This window comes from Macaca mulatta, chromosome 12, assembly GCF_049350105.2.
Source record: "Macaca mulatta isolate MMU2019108-1 chromosome 12, T2T-MMU8v2.0, whole genome shotgun sequence".
NCBI lineage: Eukaryota > Metazoa > Chordata > Mammalia > Primates > Cercopithecidae > Macaca > Macaca mulatta.
The window spans coordinates 73,469,049-73,487,050 of NC_133417.1; the positions used below are offsets into that span (position 1 = coordinate 73,469,049).

General features: G+C 39.2%; 2 protein-coding genes across 2 annotated transcripts in view; both read left to right on the plus strand.

Moving 5' to 3' along the window:
- The window catches only part of CERS6 (ceramide synthase 6), a 312,767-nt gene that overhangs the window by 78,649 nt on the left and 216,116 nt on the right, over positions 1-18,002 (plus strand). The window contains 1 exon segment of the mRNA NM_001266123.2: positions 12,651-12,756. Within this exon segment, the coding sequence (NP_001253052.1) occupies positions 12,651-12,756 (106 nt within the window).
- Positions 10,957-18,002, plus strand: part of NOSTRIN (nitric oxide synthase trafficking) — a 312,960-nt gene continuing 305,914 nt past the window's right edge. Inside the window, exon 1 of the mRNA XM_001103102.5 lies at positions 10,957-10,966. The gene's annotated coding sequence lies outside the window, so the exon portion shown is untranslated. The remainder of the gene's footprint in view (positions 10,967-18,002) is intronic.

Here is an 18,002-nt window from a genome sequence, read left to right on the forward strand (position 1 = left end):
TGCCTTTCTCCCGCCCAGGGAGCTTAGCATGTTAAGCAGTGTGAGTCCCGGTGCTGGCTGCTGCCCCTCCCCTAAGAAACTCATATGACTTAGACAGCAGGCAGCCGCAGCTGTGGTGTTGGTCACCCTTCCCCCTGGGAGCTCAGTAGTTTTAAGGAGATGCCAGCTGAAAGGCTGTTGAGAATCCGTGTGGCTCTGGGGTTGGGACGCTAGGCCTCGGTGGAGTGCGTTCGCGAGTAGGATCTTCTGATCCATGGGTTGCACCATTCCGCGGAAAAAGCACGGATTCCTTGGCTGGGTAGCATGTTCACTTACGGCTTCCCTTGCTTCGGGGTGAGGGTTCTCCTGCCCCGTGTGGCTCTCAGGTGGGCCTCCATACCACACTGCTCTTCCTTCCTCTCCGTGGATCATGCCAGCCTGCTAGTCAGTTCTGATGAGAGAAGCTGGATACCTTGGTTACCGGAGAAGGATCCACACGCTTACTATCATTCTTTTTGATTGGCGCCTCAGATCGCCACTGTTTCTAGTCGGCCATCTTGGCCCCGCCCAACAATGTTTAGATATCAATTTTTTTTTTTTTTTTTTGGGTGAGGATGACCATCTTTTCGTATGTCTATTGGTCATTTGTTACTTATTTCTGTATACTACTTTTTTTATATCTCGTGCATTTTTAATTAAACTTCCACATGAGAAATTTATTTTTATTTCTCCAAATCCTTGGCTGTATTTCACATTATAAAACTCAGCCTGATGGGCATGAAATGGTCTTGGTACATTTTCCTGATGTGGCTGAATATCTTGTATGTTTATTGATATTCCATTTGTTCTTTTGAAAATTGCCTATTTAACATCTTTTGCCCATTTTTCTATGGATCATCAAAAATCTTTAAAAATGTGAAAATCTAGGATATAGAAGAGTCTGGAAATTTTCATCTTCAAAACTTTATGGTTAATTTCTTGAAGCTTTAGCTAGCAAAAGTGATCCTAAATTGAAGTGGCAGAGATAATGCAGATGGAAGAATGGATAGTTATCCTATGATGACAGAGTATTTTATTTTATTTTTTTTTTAAATTTATTTATTATTATTATACTTTAAGTTGTAGGGTACATGTGCATAACGTGCAGGTTTGTTACATATGTATACTTGTGCCATGTTGCTGTGCTGCACCCATCAACTCGTCATTTACATCAGGTATAACTCCCAATGCAATCCCTCCCCCCTCCCCCCTCCCCATGATAGGCCCCGGTTTGTGATGTTCCCCTTCCTGAGTCCGAGTGATCTCATTGTTCAGTTCCCACCTATGAGTGAGAACATGCGGTGTTTGGTTTTCTGTTCTTGTGATAGTTTGCTAAGAATGATGGATTCCAGCTGCATCCAAGTCCCTACAAAGGACACAAACTCATCCTTTTTTATGGCTGCATAGTATTCCATGGTGTATATGTGCCACATTTTCTTAATCCAATCTGTCACTGATGGACATTTGGGTTGATTCCAAGTCTTTGCTATTGTGAATAGTGCTGCAATAAACATACGTGTGCATGTGTCTTTATAGCAGCATAATTTATAATCCTTTGGGTATATCCCCAGTAATGGGATGGCTGGGTCATATGGTACATCTAGTTCTAGATCCTTGAGGAATCGCCATACTGTTTTCCATAATGGTTGAACTAGTTTACAATCCCACCAACAGTGTAAAAGTGTTCCTATTTCTCCACATCCTCTCCAGCACCTGTTGTTTCCTGACTTTTTAATGATTGCCATTCTAACTGATGTGAGATGGTATCTCATTGTGGTTTTGATTTGCATTTCTCTGATGGCCAGTGATGATGAGCATTTTTTCATGTGTCTGTTGGCTGTATGAATGTCTTCTTTTGAGAAATGTCTGTTCATATCCTTTGCCCACTTTTTGATGGGGTTGTTTGTTTTTTTCTTGTAAATTTGTTTGAGTTCTTTGTAGGTTCTGGATATTAGCCCTTTGGATGACAGAGTATTTTAGTGGTCAACCTAAATAATTTAATTCTTCAGATTCACTTTTGCTTGTATCTTTGATATCATAACAACATGGTAGGACTTTGATCAGAGTTCTGTACTGTCAGAAAGGGCCCGGTGACTGTTTTCTTAGAGAATATTCCCAGCAGCAAGAAGTAAGAACAAAAATATAGTATGAGCACACCTAGAGATCTAATGTGCAGTGAGGCCTGAGTTAACAACATTGTATTGTTTTAGAGATTTTTTAATAAAATAAATAAACCTATTTATTTTAAATAAGTAGATACTAGCTGCTTTTGTCACACACACACAAGTAACGGATGTGAGATGATAGATATATTAATTTGCTTCACTATAGTAGCCATTTTACTATATAGGTATCCTATAATGTGTTGCACACCTCAAATATACACAACAAAATTTGTAAAACAAAAAAGAACAACAGTGTAAGTCTTTGTAACGATTAAATACCATGCCCTACAAGGATATGTAATTTTCTGAGGGAAATATTCACAGTAGGAAAATAAAGCAAATTATAAATACATAATTTATATGTATTTGCAATACATATAATTGCAATACATAAATAATTGCAAAGTAATGATGCAATTTTGTTTAATAAAAGCATGGTAAGCAAAGTATAAAGAAAGAGCAAAGTGTAAAGCAAAGTATAAAGAGCAGGGCTGATACATAATAGATGCTCACTGAGTTATTTTGTAGTTACTCATTAAGCTATTTACTGTTTTCCCTGTGCAGATAATTGTGCGTGAAAATCTTTACATCTGTGGCCTTTCTTCTTTGTCTGACTGTCTTAGATAAATACCTAAAAGTGGGATTACTGAGCAGAGTGTATGACCGTATCACAAATATTTTAACACTTCCTCTTTAATTTACTTTTCTTATTTTAGGGAGAGTGGCTAATTTCCTCCGGTACAGCAAGTGTTGTTTTTCAGATTTTATTCTATCACATACTTTATTTTATAGTTTTTATAAAATAGCCTGCTTTAAAGAAATCAATGTATTATAGATTTTCATGTTTTGCATATTTTGTGTAAATATCCTTTTTAGTAGCTACATAATATTTCAGGGGTTTCTTTGTACTCGGATATTAAACACTGGTGTCACCTTAGGGTTTATTTCTTGAATCTCCTCCCGTATTTATTTATACTCACTTCCCAGGTGATTTCCTTGTTCTTGTGGCTTTATATGTCATCTATATGTTGATGAAAATAAATTTGTATCCCTTGCCCAAACCTAAACTTCATACTAGCATATCCAGCTGCCTACTGGACATCTCCATTTATAAGCCTGGTAGCCTAATAAGCATTACCTCAGTCTTACCAGGCCTCATACTGAAGTCATGAACTTCAGCCCAACCCCCATGCCAGGACAAAACCTTGTCGTTACCTGTTATTCCTCTCTTGCCTCATCCCATCCATGTTCAGTCTGTCTGTGGATCCTGTGAGCCCAGTCTTCAGGATACTTCCAGGATCTGATCACTTCTCACTGCCTCTTTTGCTGCCATCACCTCTGACCTGGATAATTGCAGCAGCCTTCCAGTTAGCCTTGCTGTCTCCATCCTTGTTCCCCTTCTGTCTGCTCTCAACAGAGGAGCTAGTGATCCTCTTAGGACAGAATAAATCATTTAGGTTTTCTTCACATGGTCCTGAAGAAGCTTCCTACCTTACTGTGTGTAAAAACAAAAACAAAAAGTCCCAAAATGGCCTAGAAGGCACTGTGTGTGGCTGCCTGCTGCTCTCTAACCCCTCTTCATTCCTCCCGTGCTTACTAACTCTGTACTAGTCTCTCTAGCCTTCTGGATATGCCTTCAGCGTCTCAGTCAGACTCCTTCTCAGCCTTCAGCCTTGGCTGCTGTTCCTTCTAGAATGTCCTTCCGCCACTTACCTTTCTAGTTTCTTTCCTTACTTCCTTCAGGATTCTGTGTACCTTCTCAATGGGGTCTTCCCTGGCCAATCTGTTTTAAATGACAGCCCCACCTAGGTAGCCCTGTCCTTATTAGCACGCTTTATTTTTCTCTCTAGCACTTCTCACCATCTGGCATAGCATACACTGCTTGGTTTATTTTTAATCTCCCTCTGCTAGAATGTAAGCTCCATAAAAATGGGATTTTGTTCACTGCAGCATCCCCAATACCTAGAGCAGGGCTGATACATAATAGATGCTCACCGAGTCATTTTGTAGTGACTCATTAAGCTATTTACCCATTTCCCCTCTGCAGATAATTGTGCGTGAAAATCTTTACATCTGTGACCTTTCTTCTTTGTCTGACAGATTGTCTTAGATAAATACCTAAAAGTGGGATTACTGAGCAGAGTGTATGACCATATCACAAATATTTTAACAATGCCTCTTACTTTTCTTATTTTAGGGAGAGTGGAAAATATTGTTTTTATTAATAGATTATGTTATGATTGATTGGGTCTAAATTTTGTCTAAGGTGTTTAACTACCTTTAAGACCTTGGGCACCCTCATTAACTTCTTTGAGCTTTAGTTTTTATTTCTGTTAAATGAAATAAATATTTAATTCAATAAATAGCAGTCCTCTTTCTCCATCCTGGCCTTCATTTCACTAGATATTTGTTTTCTTGAAACAGTTTCGTCTTAGGTAGGATTTAACAATATACAGTCATGCACATACGCCTGCTCACTCAGGCACACGCACGTGTATTTGTCTAAACATGCACCTTCATATTAGCTTTCAAAGTCTAGTCTATATTGTTCTGGTCAGTTTTAAATTGATAATACTTACTGGGATAGTAGCCACGGCACACCATTCCTGACAAATATTGGTATCCAAGGAAGTGTTAGTAGTTAAGCAATGCATTGACTCAATTACCTCTCCTCACTTCTCCTTTATTGAATTTTTACTTATATATAGGTTTCTTTCTGGCACAGTTTGGGGTGGGAATATGTTATTTCTCCTAATTGGATTTAACTGTTTCATCTGTTATTAGTTGGTTGTGATTAATTTCAAAGACCTTGCAAGCACTTTTGTATTTACCAATATATTTGTCATTTCTGATGCTCTGTTCATTTGTAAAGATCTAAGTTTCCATCTGGTTGTGTTGCCTTTCAACCTAAAGAAGAACTTCCTTTGGCATATTTGAAATGGAAATCTGGAGGCCACAAATACCCTTAGTTTCCTTTTCACTTTCATTCTTTGAAGGATATTTTGCTGAACATGGAATTTCCAGCTGACAGTTTTTTTTTTCTTTTCCCGCTTCCAGTATTGTCATGAGCTGCATAACAACATTTCAGTTAATTATGGGGAGTGGAGAGTTGGAGGGAACTCCACATATACAATAGTGGTCCTATAAGATTATGATTACTGTACCTTTTCTATGTTTATTTATTTATAAAGGAAATAGGTTTGACTCACAGTTCTGCATTGCTGGGGAGGCCTCAGGAAACTTAACAATCATGACTGAAGGCAAAGAAGAAGCAGGCACCTTTTTCACAGGACAACGGGACAGATGAAGTCCTTTTTTGTGTTTAAATATGTTTAGATACACAAATACCATTCTGTTTTAATTGCCCATTCACTACAGTAAATGGTAATGTCCTGTACAGGTTTGTAGCCTTGGAGCAATAGGCAATACCATATATCTTAGGCGTGTAGTAGGCTATACCATCTAGGTTTGTGTAAGGACACTATGATACACAAAGACAAAAACACCTAATGATGTAATTCTCAGAATGTATCCCTGTCGTTAAGTGATGCATAACTGTACTTTAAAGATGTTTTTGCACGTTGTTGAGCCTTTATAATTTCCGACAAGAAGAGCATTGTATTTCAAATTATTTTTCCCTGTATATAGTGAGCCATTTTTGTCTGGTAAATTACAATAGTTTCTTTTTGTCTTTGATTTTCATCTGTTTGACTGTATTTTGTGTAGGTTTTCTTCTTTTCCAATTTACCTCTCTGTAGAGTTCTTGAGCTCCTTGAATCTGTATGTCTTAACCTGTTTTGTGTTTCTCCAAAGGAATATCTGAAAGGGCTGGGCAGTTTATAAAGAAACTGTTTATTTAGTGCATGATTCTGATGACTGAAAAGTTCAAGATTAGGCATCTGTATCTAGTGAGGGCCTCAGGCTGCTTCCACTCATGATGGAAGGCGAAGGGGAGCCGGCATGTGCAGAGATCACATGGCAAGAGAGGAAGCAAGAGAGGCGGGGAGAGGTGCCAGGCTCTTTTTATTAAACAAGCTCTTGTGGAAACCAGTAGAGCTAGAGCTCACCCACCCCTGAGGGACAGCGTCAATCCATTTATGAGGGATCTGCCCCCATGACCCAAACACCTTCCAGTAGGCCCCACCTTTCACACTGGTGATCAAATTTCAACATGAGGTTTGGTGGGGACAGAACACCCAAACTATAACAGCATGTTTATATCTTTTACCAGATTTTGGAAGTTACAGACTATTATTTCTTTTTATTGTTCCCCCTAATTTGTCTCCTTTTTCCCTGTGACTCTAATTACCCACGTTAGACTCTGAAAAATTGTTCTACAGGTCTTTAAAATCTGTTTATTTCTCCATTTTTTCTTTCTTTTTTTTTCAGATTGCATGGTTCAGGTTCACTGAATTTTTCCTTTGCATGTCTTTTCCCCTTAGAGTGGAACATATTTTACTTGCTCTTCATCAACCTATTAGATTGTGTATCCTGGGCATGGTGAAAGTTATTTTGTGGAGATTGTGGATTTTTTTACGTTGCTTTAAAAAATGTTGATGTTTTGTTAATAGGCAGTTTACTTAGACTCAAATTGTAGCCTTTCATGCTTGCAGTGGACAGTGGCTTTAATCTCAGATAAATTCTTTAAACCTTAGCTCCTATCTGCATTCAGTTTACCTTGTATATTCATGTTTCAGAAGTCAGCTAGAATCATGCTTAGTTTATATACAGAATTAGGGTTTGCTTCTTTGGCATTGTCTCTTCTGTAGTTCTCTAGTCATTCTCTGATTTCCCCAGGCTTTTTCCCCTGGTTCCTGCAGCTATAAAGGGGATGTGTTTTTCTATCAAAATTTTGCTTGCTGCTGTGACTGTGTCTGATCTCAGGGTAGAACTGCAGAATAAATATATAAGTGAAGAGACAGAGAGGTCACTCTTTACTGGTTGCTTGCTCCAACGTCGACACTTCCCCAAAGTCAGTTTCCTTTTTTTCAGTCTCCAGAGCCCTCAGGTAGTGTTTGTTTGTTTGTTTTTGTTTGGGTGGGGAGAGTGTGGTGTTCATAAGTTGTGAAATCCATTAACTCATTCCTCCACAACAAAAAGAGAATGTCCCTTTCAATTATTTTTAATTGAAATCCTTACTGAGATAGTTGTAGATTCAAATACAGTTCTAAGAAATAATACAATGAGAGCTCATGAACTCTTTACCCAGTTACCTACAATGGTAACATTTTATAAATCTCTAGTATGGTATCAGAACCAGCCTTTTGACCTTGTTACCATCTTCCAATCTTAATCGGATTTCCCCAGTTTTATTAATACTTGTACTTATTTATGTATGTGTGAGATTTAATTCTATACAATTTTATCACGTGTAGGCTTGTATAGCCACCATCACAGCATCCCAACTATTTTTGGAAAGTATAAGAAGTGCTATAGTTTGAAAGAAATAAAAGTCTCTGGCCATGCTACCCACTGGAGATGATTAAATATTTTAAAGTAATTAGAACAATGACATATACCCTGTAAATGTTTATTTTTTTAATAACCTCCTTTTGCAGATTGTAAACTTCGTTGAGTGCAAGGTTCATTTCATGGTTATCTTTTTTTTGGGGGGGTGTTATTTTTTTTCTTTTGAGATGGAGTCGTGCTATTGGCAAGGCTGGGGTGCAGTGGCACAATATTGGCCCACTGCAGCCTCTGCCTCCCGGGTTCAAGTGATTCTCCTACCTCAGCCTCCAGAGTAGCTGGGATTACAGGCATGTACCACCACACCTGGCTAATTTTGGTATTTTTAGTAAAGATGGGGTTTCACCATGTTGGCCAGGCTGATCTTGAACTCCTGGCCTCATGTGATCTGCCTGCCTCAGCCTCCCAAAGTGCTGGGATTACAGGCATGAGCCACTGCATCTGGCCCATTTTACATTTTGACTATATCTCCACCACAACACTGCCCAGTGCTTTCTTCAGTACTTTGTGCAGAGATGTTTACCTCATGTTTAAAATACAAATACATCTTGCCAAATAGAATTGAAAAGTAGCAATGTCTTAGATATTTTCTCTGCTTTTTAACTGAGCCTAGTATTTTTCAAAGTTTACATCCTTATTATATTTACTTTCAAATATAGTACATGAAAGTACTTTATAGATGTTTGATCTTTTGAAGGTGGTGTTGCCACCTTTGATTTAAAAAAGTAATTAGGTGAGCATTTCCTTATAGAGGTAACCATCAAAGCTTGAAAGCATAAATTTCCTTTCAACTATTACATTTGTCAATGTGTTACCCCCATCCCCCATCAATCTGCTTCTCTCTCTGACTCTATCTCTTTCTCTCAAAATGTTATGAAAGACGGCTTTTGTGAACTTATTTATGTTAGAGCCAGCATTAAAAAAAAAAATCCAGCTTTTTACATGGTGTAATGGACCATGATAGTCAGTGATAAAATTATAGTAGTTGTGTAATGGATCTTATTTGGTATCTAAATAGGCTCTCTGAAAAAAAAAATATGATTCACACATTTTTTTGGAGAATAAACACAAAATTTCTGTATTTTCATATAATCAGTAATACCTATTTGATAATAATTATATGCTCTTCTTTTTTCTTCTTTCATTTGAGGTTCACTTTTTCTGCCTATCTTATGCAATTTTTAAAAAATCTTGGAAATTAAGTGTTTGGCTCTCAGTATGAGTTATGTTGAAAAGAGCGTTCATAGTGAGTAGAGCCTGCACAAGCTCTTTCTAGGCAGCTTTCACATCCTAGGGACAATGAATATTAAAGAAGTGGCTTCTTGAGTTGGAGTGGTCAGTCTCCTACCTTCTGGGTCCCAGATGACCCTGAGTAGATGTGGATATTCAAGGAAATTAAAATGCACAGCCCCTTTGGAAAAGATAGTAAGGATACCTGCCATTGTATTTTACTTGATTGTTTTATTCATTCATTCATCCATCCATCAAATACTCATTGAGTGCCCACAGTGTGCCAGGCATATAAATAAAAAGATCCTATGACGTTGTTCAAAGAACGATGATTTATGCACATGCCTACCATGGGTCATTTAAACTTTAATGGACTTCAACATTTAAATTGAGTTAAATTCTATTAAGTTTGTCTGTTGTTCTCTCTCTCTCTCACTGTCTGTCTGTCTCTACATCCTCAGATTTGGGAGCTTAGCCTGTCCAGTGAATCAGAATGGGGAGCTGATTATAACAGTGACCCTTCTGGGAAAGAAATATACTGTCTTCTGCTTCCATTTCCCTGGAAGTGGAGGCCACTGACGTCTCTGGTCCTCTCTGCAAAGTGGGGATGATGGTAATCCTGCTTCATCTGGTTGAGGGAGGATTGAATGAGATTGTGAACAGGGCTCTGGAGATGTGGACTTCACTGAGGCCTGGTCCTGCTCTCTTGGGGGCCCCACACACAGGAGAGAGATGCACATGTTATATACAGGAGAGTTATACCAACACTTAACTCTCCTGTGGGAAGTGTGGCCACAGCACCCTGGAGGGCCATTGGGTTGAATAGGGGAGCTGGAAAGGTTTGGGCCCTTAGAGAAGGCCAGGTGTCGATGAGCTCAGACCCCGATCGCACTGCTGGTGTGGACTCACTGTGGACCTGCACCAGGCCTGGGGTTTGAGGATGAGAGTCACCACAATTTAATGTCCATATGGGACTCTTTGCTTGTCCTTTTAACTATGGCAAAATACCACACGGGGACACTTCTGTCAGTGCACGTGGTGCTGAGAACACTTGGACGGAGGGTAAACTGGGGCAAGTGGTTACTCGACCAGATGTCCCTGGTTTCTTTCAGTGCCTATCCTGACATCTGGTCTCTTTTTTCTGCTTCTGCTTGGTATAATACTTTTACAACTTGAATACACATGGCTTGGTTCAGTGTAGCTGAGGCTGGTGAACCGCTGGGCCCAGGAAAGGCATGGTTTGTAAATGCTATTATGTGAAACCTTACCCATGGCTCCTGTCAAACATTTTAGGCAAAGAAACTCTATGATATGATTTGTAATACATGTATTTGTAGAAACACATACGTGTACATATATAATTATAATAATTTTTCACATGTGAGGAGATTGAGGCAGAGAGAGATTAATTTCTGTAGCTAAGTCTCCGTAGCCAGATAGCAGCAGAAATAATTCCCACCCTATCCTTCGTATATTGCTTTAAAAATACGTTAACAGCATCATATTTATTTGATAATTTTGATTATTGAAATTTGATAAGTTGTTAAGTGGTACACTGTTGCCTTCTTTCTTGGAATTTAAAGAAAATAGAGTTTTAAAAGTGGGTTGAAACTCAGAGAAGGAGAGATGTATACATTATGTTGTATAACAAATACTAAAAATTTGTTTTGTTTTGTTTTGTTTTGTTTTTTTGGCGGATAACGGAGGTGAGGAAGTTGCTATTGAAGAGATGGTGTTGAGTAAATTTCTTGACTCCCCTACTGCCTGCCCATGCATTGTTACAGGGCACACAGAGAATGTCAACTTGTCAGCAGCACTCAACACCATGGTAGCAACAACAAAACATATTTACTGAAGATAACCAGTTGATTAAATGTCTTGACCCCCTCCTGTGTATGCACAGGCATTGTCACAGGGCTTACAAAGAGGAAATGATCAGCTTCTGCATTGAGACTCTGTGCTAGTTAGATGAAGAAAGAAGACTGTTCTGGAACAGCAGACTGCTACAAAGATGATGACAAAGTCCGAAGGGAATTGGAACACAGTTTGTCAGAGGTGTGGGAAGGGGAGGCTGAGGGAGGGCGGGGGAGGAGTCCAACTGGAAAGACTAGAAGGAAACCATTGGAATAGTTGTGTCCTTCACACCAAATGCATTTTGTGGTCTTACCTTATCATTTGCTTTTGCTGGACCACATGTCTTTTCACCCCCCTCTTTGTACCTTATGATGAGGGGCAAATAACCACAAAGCAGGAAACCTTGTCAAGGAAACAAGTTCTAGACTCTTTCTTGTGATCATTGCCTACTAAATTCCTTCTTTCATCACTACAGCCATAGCCCCATGATTATCATTTATAAAAAGGGGCCAGAGTCGTTAGGAAAAGGTTATACTTATTGCCAAGAAGGTAGGAATGTAGGTAATACCGCTCAGAAAATTTTACATTAAACAGAATTGAGAATGTAGAAATTTGGGGAAAACTCCAGTATCTAGAGGATTTGTATATCGGGAAAGGGTGATTCTTCTTCCTTCCCAGCTTTGTCCCAGAGAGCCCAGTGTACCAAGTATTACGGTGCGTTTTCTGTGTCTGTCTTTCCTGGTTTAGGCTTGTACATCTACAGTGTTCTATTTTCCTGTTTAAATAAATTTCTTCACTTTTACTTGTAATAGGACCCAGTAGGATATTATGTGGTACTTTGTATATAAGTTTCACTGGCCCTACTTTAACAACAAAAACCTTGTCTACTGTTCTTTAATCTCATCAACTGTCATTAAGGAAGCTTCATCTAAGATTTACTCCTGGTCTGTTTTACATATTTATCAATTGTTGCCTTTGACCAACAGTGAATTAATTTGGGTAATACTGTCACATGATATAAAATTGTTCTGTATTCGTAGAAAATGTTCAATGTTACTACTGAAAATGAATATTTACAGAGTTTTATTTCTTGAGCATTTAGTCTAAAACAACTTTTAATTTTTTTAACATAGCTTTATTAGTGATGTCCCCACATCTTTGGGGCCCCATGCACTTCACCTGCTCCCCTTCAGCACCTCATTCACATAGCAAATGAGACCAGAAAGAAGGCTCAGTCCTCTCATTCCTCTTGACGTAGGCATTGGCTTAGGATAAAAACAGTTTTGTGGATGTTCATACATAAACACTTACGACTTTTCATCTTGTCTGGGACATCATGCCTTTTGACATCCTTCATTACTCTTTATGAGAAAAAAGCAAATAACCACAAAGCAGAGAATTTTAAGAAGCCATAAGGGATTGGGGCTGAATTTAGCACACTTTGATTATGGAGACAAAAATTGCCAAGTTTATGACTAGGGGTGATCAAAGCGCTCTGTCTGCATGCATAATTAGATGCTTAGTAAACATTTTCTCACAGTGAAAATATAGCATGACTATTGCTCTGTGTAAGAACATTATAAGTTATCTCATTTTGAAATCATTGTTTTATTTCTATCTTACACACTTATATTTTCATCTGATCGTCTTTCTAGCTTTGTCTTATTCGAAGTTGAGGATTGGAGGGTTTAAATGTTTTAAAAGGATTTCTTTTTTAATGTTACTGCTGGGGGCTAATGGAGAGAAAAATGGTTAAGTCGGCCTTACAGTTACTGACGGGAGTGTTGACAATGTACACCCATGAAATCCTACCAACACTTTATTGGGATAATTGAGTTATGTGTAACTGGTGGCATTAAGAATCACATAGAAAGAATAAATTCTGACCATCTACTTTTTTCTTTTTGTAATTTTTAGATTTGTAGCCAAACCGTGTGCCATAGCCCTCAACATTCAGGCCAATGGACCACAGATTGCTCCGCCCAATGCCATTCTGGAAAAGGTCTTCACTGCAATTACGAAGGTATGATTGTCCTTTCCGGGGGTATGAATTGTCCCCGGTCACCATTCTCAGCCTGCTGTCATTCATTTCCTCCCCTTCTGGGTTTGGAGAATCAACTTTTGCCTAACCTCATGCTGGAGAACATGTTGTCAGAAGGAATGTAAGAGTAGTAGAAGTGGAATGAAGATGAGCTTGTCTTAGACCTGGTAGTTTACGCTCAGGTTGATTTTTAGTAGCTTGCCTCAGAAGAGTCTTGATTAAATAACAATTAGTCTAATTCTGTGACTCTTTTAATCACATGTGACCTGAAGCAAGATTTGACTTGAAGCAAGATGAGGGCTGGGAGGGACTTTGTGGAGGTGACTGGGTAGAGCTGAAGAGTGTGATTTATGTGTGTGTGAAAAAAAGGACCTCTTGGCTTGTAGCATTGTCCATAGATTCTAGGAGCTGTGATAAGTAGACAAATGCAAACAAAAACAAGAAGAAGGCATAATTGCAGGATAAAAGATTGTACCATGAATGTATGAAGGAGGGTCAGAAGAGTCTTAAGTGAAGAGATAGGTTCACTGTGGAGAATAAAAGGGAGGAGATACACAGGTGGGAGATGAAGCCCAAACTAGGAGTGGGAAGGAGGGAGCGGAAGAGAAGCGGGGAGAAGAGACCGTGTCTCCTGCCTCCACCCCCATCCCAAGTTCAGATCTCCTTCAGAACAAAGAGGGAGGAGAATGCCGAAGTCAGAAACCCTCAATTGAAGGCCATAGGAAAATAAAGCAAATTACAGAGTTTTTATATATCTTACCTTATTCTTGTCTGGACAAGGAGAAATACAGTGTTCTATGAGAAGTATTGTGTGTTCATATATTAAATGGCTCATTTTCTCTCTTTCATTTTTCTGGGAGAATTACCCAGGCTTCCAAGATGTGATTTGATAGAATTAAGCAAATTCTATTTCTTTTCTTGATATTTGTGTTTCTAGCCATTTGTACTAGCTATCTCGTCTTACAACTATTAATTCAGATATCCAAATACTTTCGCCTATTTTATGGTCTTCATTTCTTCCAAAATTCTCTAGAGTTTTTCCCTCTGTCCTTTAAAAATTTTTTTTTTCCTCAAAAAATTAAGAAACGACCAGGTGTTTTTCATATCCCTGCTAGGAAGAAGAGAAGAATGAATGGAATTTTAGGAAAAGCTCTTTTGGTGGTTTTTATGGGGTCATTTCAGATTGCCAAGTTCCTGTCTGAAGGGACACATATCTTATGGTATTTAAAAGAAGAAAATATATTTTAAAAAAAAAGCTTGCATTTTCATTTAGTGTATCAAATTACTTGAGTGAAACAACTTTTTCCCTCTTAAAAAAACAGGTGTGTAGGGACATCTCAGGTTCATTTGTGAGTGTGATTATAACATATTTGGGGTCTCTTTGTGAACTACTCTAAGTACATTAAACATATAGTATTCTAAATGAATAATAAAATGAGGGTTTTTTGTTTTTTAAATTTTCCCCAAATTTGTTGCCTCTCCTTAAAAATCCTGCAGTGGATGTTTCACTTCCCTTGCCTTATGTTTTTTACAGTTACTGGAGAAATTTCCTCCATAAAGGTAATAAAAAGATTTTGCAGCCAGATTGGCTGCTCTAAAGAATACTTGCTTGGCTAGGCACGGTGGCTCACGCTTAGAATCCCAGCACTTTGGGAGACCGAGGAGGGCGGATCATGAGGTCAAGAGATTGAGACCACCCTGGCCAACATGGTGAGACCCCATCTCTACTAAAAATATAAAAATTAGCTGGACATAGTGGCGTGCACCTGTAGTCCCAACTACTCGGGAGGCTGAGGCAGAAGAATGGCTTGAACCCAAGAGGCGGAGGTTGCAGTGAACCGAGATTGCGCCACTGCACTCCAGCCTGGTGATGGATCAAGACTCCGTCTCAAAACAAACATACAAAAAAAAAAAAAAAGAATACTTGCTTCTACTTAATTTGAATGAGCATATCTTTTAGTTTCCAAGGTGATTCCTTTGGAGGTTTTTACATGATTAAAACAGAAGCGTCATGTGTGAAATATAAATGCAGCAAAAGTTGGAACCGTTTTCCCTTGTATTCTTTGTAGTTCTCCTATCTTATTTGTGATACGAAATATAACCAGTCAGTTGACTGGAATAGGAGGGGCAGGACTTGGGACAGCTGGAACCAAGTGTGCATTTGTATATGTGTGTGAATGATCATCCAGTATCCTGGCCTCACTACAGTTCAGCTGCCTTTTTGTAGAAGGGCATGATTATAATCCTTCAAGTGTGAGAGATGAACCCTTAAAATTTCTGTATATGACTGGCTACATAGTTTGTGGGGCCCAGTACAGAATGAAAATGTGGGACCCCTTGTTCAGAAAGCATGAAAAAAAGTGCCATTAAGAGTACAAAAATATAAAACTTTTTCCTTCCTCCCTTAGTCTCTCTCTACTTGTCAAGGTGTTTTTTTGTTTGTTGTTTTTGGTTTTGAGACAAGGTCTCACTCTGTTCCCAAGGCTGGAGTCTAGTGGCATAATCGTAGCACACTGCAGCCTCAAACTCTGGGCTCAAATGATCCTCTTGCTTCAGCTTCTCAAGTAGCTGGAACTACAGGTGTGGGCCACCACACCTGGCTAATTAAAAAAATTTTTTTGTACAGATAGTGTCTCACTATGTTGCCCAGGCTGGTCTTGAACTCCTGGCTTCAAGCAATCCTCTTGCCTCAGCCTCCCAAAGTATTGGGATTATAGCTGTGAGCCACCATACCTGGTCAAAGTGTTTTTTATTTGCTGTGTAATATCGTGTTCCCTAATGGCATGGGGAGACTCTTGGGGAAAGTATAGACCCTCACAGGTACCTGGGGGGTACACCCTGTGACTTAGTGTGCACATGACCCACCAGCTGCCAGGTTTCCCTTTTTTCCAGCCACTGGCTGACACACTGTACCTTGGTTCAGGGGAGCAGAGAAATAGAGTCAGGCCTCTCTCCAGGCCCACTGCCCCAACCCATGGGTGATGAGTGACCTTCAAGTGCATTGCAACCTCTATGCCCAGATCCAGGGGTACACAAGAGGCTTAGCCATAGCGAGTCGCCAACCACATGCACTGGGGTAGCTGCCTCCATCCTCTCTGAAACTCGACCCCCGACTCTCTGTGCTTGCACTCGTCCTTCTACTGGGGGCTGAAGGCAGCAGCAGTCACTAGGAGGTGGGGAGACAGGGAGGCTGGTGGGTGCTACAAGCCAGGAGATGAGGAACTGGGCGACCACACACACATCTGGCGGAAGTGGTGGGACTGTGTATGAGCCAAGAATCCAAGCTTCTGGCACCTGCTCCTTTGCCCCATTGGGCTTCATTTATAAAGCACAAATTCCATGATAGAACTGTTAAGAATTTCAAGATGGTGACTACAGGGTTTCCAACCCCAAATGTGGACCTTTCTGAATGTGTTTTTTCTTGTGTGACAGCACAGGTCACATGCCCTGACTATCTGGTTCTCCTTTGTGAAATTATTAATAGCTGAAAAATTTGAACCCTTATATATTCTCTAGCAGTCTTTCCTTTTGAAGTAACACCTGTCTGCCTGTTGCCTATCTCTCTCTCCTCCCCCATCCCCTATCTAAAATTTTGTAAACATTTTATAGAAACTACTCCTATTGTAAAATAATTAGAAGCCTTGGTGTTTGAGCCAGTCATACCTGGATATTTGTGTTGGAACCTCAGCTCTGCTGTGTCTGTCATTGTGGCCTTAGGTGAGTTTCTTAACCTCCCTAGGCTGCAGATAAGCTCATTTGTAAAAATCTTTGAATAAGCATCTCACAGGCATTCATGAGGGTTAAATAATCTTGTAAATCATTCAGTAAATGATATGGCATCTTTTGTCCCATTGGTTCCCATATTTTGATTTGCATTTAGGATCACCTGAGGGTTAAAATGCAGAGTGTTGCATCATGTTTCTAGAGATTCTCATCAATAGTATTGGAATGGGACCAGAACATCTACAATTGTGGATTGTCAGACCCATTCAAATGAACAGAATGATTATTTGTTTAGTGAATATTTTTGAGCTCCTGTTTCTTAACTGGTTTTGTTGTTTCTTAACTGGTTATATTCAGAATTTTCTGGATAAATATGCTTTTAACTTTTGGGGATTCTCCTACCATATTATTTGTACATACCTGTGATGCTAACTACCTCACTTTTCTAATCAAATCAGTGCTTAAGCCATGGGGGTGAGAATGTATGTCAGGTATAAAGCCAGGTTTTATGATCCAGGGAAATAATAAAATTTGCTTTTGGTATGTTAGACTAAATTTTAAAGTGAAAGGCAGATTTCCTATAATTTGTTTTTCCTAATTCTCCTCAATAACCTATTTCCTTTCATTTTTATTTTATACTTTCCTTCTTCCCCTCCTAGTACTGGTTAAGAATAATGTTTTTAAGATTAACCTAGGTGTTTGTAATATATAAATGTTTATGTGAGTCACCATTATTCATTTCTTTGCCTGTAAATCTTTCAAAAAAACTTATGGAGAATAATAAGGAAAGAACAATAAGAAACCCCCACCCCACATACAGTGTATACACACACACACACACACACACACAAACACATAGAAAGAAAGAAAAAAATGAAAGAAAATCTCACATGTTTTATTTGGCAAATTAGGAGAGGCATATCTCTAGATTTCAAAACATATATAAAGGCTAACTAGATTGGGCAGAAACCAAGTATGAGGAAGTGAAAAGCGTGAAGTGTGTCCGGAGGGCCCTGTGGGGGTGGATTACAGGAAAACCAGCACAAAGGCAGTTCTCAAGAGTTGAGCAGACAAAAGCACCACCCACTATTTGCAACAGTAGGTGCAGGAACAGGTGAGCCAGGCTGGTGGGAATGGAGGAGGGACACATAAAGCCACCTGAAGGGTATGTTTTCAGGAGGCCATCTCCCTTCTTGGCAGCCAGACTGGAAGAGCATCCTTCCTGCTCCCCATACTGGAAGTAGCAGGTCAAGAAAATTCAACTAATTTAAAGATGATTAGTAAAGAAGCAACTCACACAACATCAAAGACAATGAAAGGAAAGTATAGCAACTCCTGTTAACAAAATTTTCACTAGAATAATGAGGCTAAAGAGGCAAATGAAAATTGTGATTAAATATTTTACCATAAATTTAAAAAAATGAAGCAGTAACTCTGTGAAGGAAGATCACAAAGAAGAACTATAAGAACTAAAGAAAGAAATAGTTGGTCAACAAGAGGAGGTG